Raw genomic sequence first — 6985 nt, 5'->3', positions numbered from 1 at the left:
ACCTTCCACCTTCCCAACCCAAGGCAGATGATGGAGCACACCCCAAGGGCCTTCCCCCTTACTCTACAGCAACCACCTAAACCTTCAGCCCATCTTATCCCTTTATTCCTTGCAGAGGTTCCCAGGTGCACGAGTGGGAATCATCTCCTATCACTGCCCCACAGCAATTTCAATACACGCCATACCACACAGGGCGTAACATTATAATGGTTGGAAATTACAGCGATAATAGCAGGGTGGCAAAATCCTTGGCATCAGCAAATGAGGACAAGCCTAAATGCAGCAACCATGGATGCAGAAACAGGAGAGAGCCTGTTTACCTTCAAGAAGCCTCAGGTAAGCACACATCTCCAGCCTCATCCTCTTCCCTCACTGCCAACCCTTAAATGAGGGCTGGGAAGGGGTGGATCCTGGCTCCAGCCCTTCCATCACTCAGTACATTGCATGCACCTGAGCTGCCCTGGGTCGGCCCTGCCTTCCCACCAGGTGCTCCATCACTGCTTCAGGCTGTCACTAAGCATTTCCACTGCACAGGGGGACCCATGTAACACTCTGCTTCCTTGAGAGACCTTGAGAGTGCAGCTACTGCAACAGACACATGCACCCACTCCTGGGACAAAGGGCCCTCATGCAGACCCCTGTGATGGGCACAGACCCTCTAACCCCAGGAACTGTATTCCCCCACACCTCATCTCCCTGCATCCCTCCCCTTCTCTCCCCTCCCCTCAGTTACTGAATCCCCATGTCCACATGAACTCTGGATGCACAGTAACTTGGCGCTCAGACAAACACCAAAGGTCGAGGCAAAGCCTGGATTAAATGCAACAACAGCAGCACGGATCTTGGCACATCGGAAAGGCTCCATCTCTGCCCTTACCCTTCTGCCAGCCCTCCTGCAGGGCAGCACACAGCATCACCCGACCACCTGACTCCTACACATGCCCCTATATCCCAGGAGAGAGGCCACAACTTAGAATGAAATCAAATCCTTCTCCCTGTGCCTTGGCCATATAAAGCTCTGTCTCACAGCGGAGCTTGCAAGCCCCCATGCACTTTTAGGGTCGGCCGCCAGGTGGCGCTGCTTGTCCGTGTGTCCGTGTGTCCGTGTGTCCGTGTGTCCGTGTGTCCGTGTGTCCGTGTGTCCGTGTGTCCGTGTGTCCGTGTGTCCGTGTGTCCGTCTTATTCTGGTCCCAGGCTGCCCAGAGCCACATCCAACCTGGCCTTGAATGCCTGCAGGGATGGGGCATCCTCCAGCAGTCAGCTCTTACACATGTCTATGCACAGAGGAATTGCAGTTCCTCATTTCTCACCAGTTTCTATTCTATTCTGAATCAGTTTCTTCTATTTTTTTTTTACTAGGGATTGAGGCAGCGCTTTGGGAAAGGATGCTGCGGTGTGTTGGGTCCCTGCTGGTCCCACCTGCAGACATAGATCCATGCACAGACATCTATCAACTCTGCCTTCACCCCTATGACCCGTGTTCCTCCAGGGGGACATTACCCTGAGTCGAGACAGCTAAGAGCCTTGTTAGGAGGGCTTCTAATTCTATTGGCTCCATAATTGAAACACTCTAACTAGGTTTCTAGGCAAAAGGTACCTTTGGGAACACTCCGGGCATCGTTTCCTCTATTACAGCCAGCAAAATGCAGGGAGCTGAGCCCCCCCTGTGTTGGTCTGCACTGTGCCCATGTCACCATACACCACCCACCCCACATCTATGGTTGGCAAACACAGACTTTGTAAAGGCTTTAGCTGAAAACTCCCCCCCCTCCTTCCTCCTTTTCTTAGTGTTTATCTTCCGTTGTTGGTTTTTGCTTGTGTACTTTGCTTATTTTCTCTGTTGATTTTACACTGTGTACTTTGCAGCGCTCGTTCCTATTACCAGTTCAGCCAGCTTCCTTTTGACCTCCCCTTTCTCATCACGGCTTTTCTTACCACCGACCTCCCATCACTCGGTGTTAAGCACCACATACCACATCTTCCATTTGGGGGTTGTTTTTATCACCTATTTCTAAGCTCAGACTTTCTTACATCCAATCTCAAAGTATTCCCATTCTCTTTTTCAACCTTATCTTTCTCCTCGCGGCTTCGACACCAACTCAGCCTTTCGATGACGGCTTTCCCCCGACGTTCGCACCTCTCAAGCTCGGTTTAACCCCTGGATGATGAAGCGGAGGGGAGGAGGATGAAGGGGGAGAACACATCGCTTTGGGGGCGGGCATGGGGCGGTGCGGTGGAGCCCATTGCACATTCTGACCGGGCGGCGGCGCGTCTCCATCGGTCCCGCACGGTTCGGCCCGTCCCCCGCCACGAACATGGCGACGGGGAGCAGCATCGGGGCGAGAGGTGCCGTTCTACCCCCGCATCTCCTCGCCTTGTTGTTGCTGCTGCTGCTGTCGGGGTTGACGGCGGGGGGCGGCTCCGAGATGCTGCGCGTCCCTCCGGGTGCACCCGAAGAGCCCCCTCGGAGCCGCCGAGCAGCGCAGCGCCCGCAGGAGCCCATCCAGGTGTACGGACAGGTGAGAAGCGGCCGAGACCTCCCCTTTCTTTTCCTCCCCTTTTCTTTTCCTCCCCTTCCCCCCCATCCGCATCATATCTCATTTATTCATTCTTCATTCATTAAACCAACCGCACGGCGGAGCGGTGCGTTACATCACCCATGCAGCGCTTCCCCCCCCCTCCCCTTTTTCTCCTTTCCCCCCCCCACACACACTGCCTGTGTTCCTCCCCCCTCCCTCACGGTGTGAATGCTGCGCTCCGTGTTTCCCCCCTCCCCCATTCCCAGGCGCCGGAGCCCCCTATTGAACCCACGAGCGCCCGCACTTAGACCCTGATCCAAACGGAGCTGACCGGGAGATGCTGAACGCGGTTACATCCATCCCAGCATCTCCCCCGTTGGTGTCGGAGCCATCGCGACCCAGCAGTGCCGCCGGGTTGGCAGGACACGCTCATGGGTCTGAGCCGGGGACACGGCCAGGTTGGCTACAGGGAATGGGATCCCAAAGCTGGGAGCTGCAGCCGGCGTCTGTCTCCCACTAGATGTGCTCAAATGGGACGTTTCGACCCCTAAACTGGGCTGAAAAGGGGACTTTAGCCCGAGATTGTGCTGTTGTGAGGTGCTGAGCCTGCTCTGTAAGGAGGGCTTCTCCCTGGCTGTGTGTCAGGCCAATTGGCCCTTGCTTATTAATGTGAAGAGCTGGCTGGCCACAGAGAAGCCTACAGATGTCTGTCCCTGAGAGCATCCCTGCACAGGCTCCATTAATTAGCAAGTGTTGCTGCTGGGACCACTTTGCTTCACTTTTTGGGGTGGGATGTCAGCACAGGGCACACTGCCCATGTTCCTGCCCTGGGAGGCTGCAGGTTGCCATTGCCTGCCCATTATTATTGTGTTTTACTTCATATCTGTGTGCCATTGCCTCGTGTGACCCCTGCTCGCTCAGGCTGCTCGTGTCCCACTGTGTACCCCAAGGGCAGCAGCCACATCTGCATTTCCCTCCAATTGAAGGGAAAACTTTCCCTCTTAACCTTCTCTATTCACAATAATTTCCCCTTCATCTGTACTATGAGGACATACATGGGGCTATTTTCCCTTCAGCCCCCCATGGCTGTCACTCAGGCCACCCTGGCAGGTCAGGGTGGAGAGCAGCACCTGTAGCTTGGACTTGGAATGCTTGGAAGGCTGCAGTGACATCCAGAGCAGGTCATAGAGCAGGCAGGGGCAGTTATACATACAATTGGCCTCTGCTGGGTCTTTTCTCATTGCCTGAAGCATTTGGAAGGGATTTGCTTGGAGCAATGAATTGCTCTCGCTGGCAGCATTACACACAACAGTTGCAGACTTTAATGCAAAAATTGGCCCTTCTGCTGCTTTTGGATGTGAGCATATTAAAGCCCAGATACCATACCTCACCAGGCCTTCATTAGCCCTACACAACCCTTCTGAGCCATACACTGCTTTATATCGTGGTGTCTTACAAAAGGAACAAGGACAAAAACCAGCACTATGGTTTGTGAGCAAGAGGGAAAACAAAGCCACATGCTATACTGCTTGCTTCCTGTCACAAGCATTGCGTGGTCCCCACCCCTTTCCTGTGTCTCTGTTGCTCCCCTGATGCTGATGGGGTTATCAGTTGGTAGCAGAGGGACATCAGCAAGGTGACAGTGCTTGGAGAGAGCCACTAAGAGCCCTATAGGGGATCCTTCTCTAGGGCACGTGCTGCTCCCCGTGCCTGGCAGTGCACTCGGCCATATGCTGTGTGTTGGCTCGCCCTGCCCCGGTGTAACCTCATGGCACTGCTCATGCAGAGCTGCCCATCACTGCTGCATCATAGCCAGGGGAATGATGGAGTCAAATCAGCTCAGAACCTCATTCACTCTTAGGTGCCGACTTGCAGGTGACAACCTCTCCTGCCTTAAAGAACCACCAGGTTCCATCATTTTCTGTCCATTTACCATTGCACTGTAAGAGGACCATATGACCTTCCCATCAGCCCACCCCTGAGGACCTGTCAGTGCTCAGAGAGCCAGGCACTCCTGCATCCCACATGGATGACCACCAGCTCCTCCCCTGTGCTGTTACTCAGTGACCTTCATCTTTACGACAGCTTTGCAAAGCCCAGCAGAGAAGAATTCATCTCCTGTTCAAATCACTGCACCGAGACGACTCTGTGCAGGAGACATTCCCATCCCTGTTGCACTAAAGCTCTCACAGATGACCAAGAAAGCAACACACTCACTGGGAGAGCAGCCTCCTTCCTTGCCAGAGCAGTGTTTGTCTTCCTGTATGGTGCTTGTGGGCTGAAAGGTGTTTGAGTGCATTGAGTGCACCCATAAGCTGCCAGTACACAGCAAGAATGGCCCCAAGCACAGAGCACAGGAACTCTTCTGAGGCCATGAGCACCCTACAACCCAAACCACAATGCAGAACATTTCTGCTCTCCAGAACAGAGAAATGAACATTACAGGATAAATGCCATCCAGCTCCGTGATCAGAGAAATCAATCACAGCCCATCGGACGTGAACCATAATTAATTGTGACCTACATTGCCCGTGCCTTGGGTGCTGGCAGCATATCTTGGTACAGGTCCCCAGGCCCTGAGTCCTATCCTTCCTCCCTTCCTTGCTCATTCCTGGGGGAAAGCATTGCTCCTTACCCAACCCAAGCTTTCCCCTGCTATCCTTTTCCTTTAGGCACAACAGCAAAAGGAGAGCTCTGTTGGCTGTAGCAGAGAGCAAACAGCTCCGCGAGCAGATGATTTCGGTATTAACACAATTAACAGGGGTCTGGCGCTCGCTGAAATGAGTCACTCGTGTTTCATACGGGTGATTTCAGGCCCTGGCATTTTCAGCCCGAGCCACAGGCAGCACCACGGCAAGCACAGGAGGTGGCTTAAAATACCACGCGGGGATGGAACAGATGCTCTGTGCTGAGCAGAAGGTGGGAGTGCACGAGGAGCGATGTGTGCCACCAACACAACCATTGCAGTGCCACCAACGCAATGCATTGCAGCACCCCCCTTCCATGATGCCATGACCCCCTTTGGCATTGCTCTTCTGCCACCCCAATGGAGTGGGGGGCTCAGGGAGCATGGCAACCCTTTGATACATGCTCTTCTCTGAAGTCCACTCTGAGGCAATGCCATGCACTGCAAGCACAGCTCATATCCCCCACCCATCCCTGCACACTGGATGCCCTTCATGCCAGCTCCAGTGTGATGGCAGCTCTGGGGTTGTTGTCTTGCTCTGAAGCAGAGGTTTCAGTTGTGGGAAGTTAACAGGAAATATGAATGTGAGCATCACTAGTACATAAGCTACGTTAACTAGAAATAGAAGCAGCCTCCCTTACATCTTGGCTTCATTTCTCCCCTCCTGGACTTCATTTGGCACCTTACATATTAGGAGGACAAATTAGAGTTTCATGCATATTTCATGTATCCTTAATCGCTTGGCAGAAAGCAAAACACAGCCCCATTATGATGATTTTCTACTAAGTGCTGTTTCCATTGGGCACCAGCCATTGCCTGCTTGTGGAACCAGGCAGCTCCTGAAGAAGGTTTCTCCATCAGGAGAAACTGGTGATAATTAGCCCTAATGAGCTGCCCCAGTGAAGTACCAGGGCTCAGCTGCTGCCCAGGCCTTGGCTTTGCCCACACAACCCTGGTTCTCTGCTCAAGGACAGAGCTCTGACTGCGGTTCAGTCTCCCTGTTCATGGGGAATAATGCTTTAGAGGTCGTTTGGCTGAGTTTAAAGCAGGGCACGGGTCAGAGCCTCCTCTTGTTTTGTTTCTCTAGCTAAACCAGTGTCAGATTTCTTGCAGAACAACTTGCAAAGTGCTACTGAAAATGTCATGGAGGCGTCAACAAACCCGTCCTGGGAAAAACACATGGGGACGAGGTCAGGCTTTCCACAGGATGGGACTTTGTGGGGGCATCCATCACTGCTGCAGCCATAGACCCAAACAGGTGGCACTAAACAGCTCCTGCTTGTAGAGGAGTCAGATCTGATGGAAAAGGGGGTGCTGGATTAGGGACAAAGTGCTGCTATGGGATTAACACTGCAGGCTGTGCATGGGGGAGCATCACCCTCTCCTTCCTCCCTACATCCCCAAGGTCTCACTGCCCCCACTGCTGGGTTGCAGCTGTCTGCAGCCCTACATCTTTGAGCCCCAGGTTGGGGGACACAGCCCAGGCAGCTGCAGGCATTGGCCCTGGGGGATGCTCACTGTCCCCCTATTCGCTTTCTAATTTGCTCCTTTTATTCCCTTTGCACAAACCCATTACGTAAGAGGGATTTGGGGACTTCTGTTTCACTTGCCTCTCTTGGAATAAAGCCATCGTTTTTTCCACGCATTTCTTTGCCCATCACTGAGGGGGAGGAGCTGCTGGGTTCCAGCCCTAAGCAGGGCTTAGCCCTGTATTTCTGCAGCTCCCTATGGGCGCTGTGTTTTGCACAGCAGCACCTCGAGCCCTGTTGCAGAGATGCTG

The 6985-nt window shown here is 53.5% G+C and overlaps 1 protein-coding gene across 1 annotated transcript in view; it reads left to right on the top strand.

Moving 5' to 3' along the window:
* The first annotated feature begins 2256 nt into the window (after positions 1-2256).
* SORL1 (sortilin related receptor 1) overlaps positions 2257-6985 on the top strand; it is a 32161-nt gene continuing 27432 nt past the window's right edge. Inside the window, exon 1 of the mRNA XM_015884157.2 lies at positions 2257-2519. Coding sequence (XP_015739643.1) covers positions 2316-2519 — 204 coding nt within the window. The 5' untranslated portion in view covers positions 2257-2315. The remainder of the gene's footprint in view (positions 2520-6985) is intronic.

This window comes from Coturnix japonica, chromosome 24 (assembly GCF_001577835.2).
Source record: "Coturnix japonica isolate 7356 chromosome 24, Coturnix japonica 2.1, whole genome shotgun sequence".
Taxonomy (NCBI): domain Eukaryota; kingdom Metazoa; phylum Chordata; class Aves; order Galliformes; family Phasianidae; genus Coturnix; species Coturnix japonica.
The sequence above is the reverse complement of the archived record's forward strand: the minus strand, read 5'-3'. Positions and strand labels throughout refer to the sequence as shown.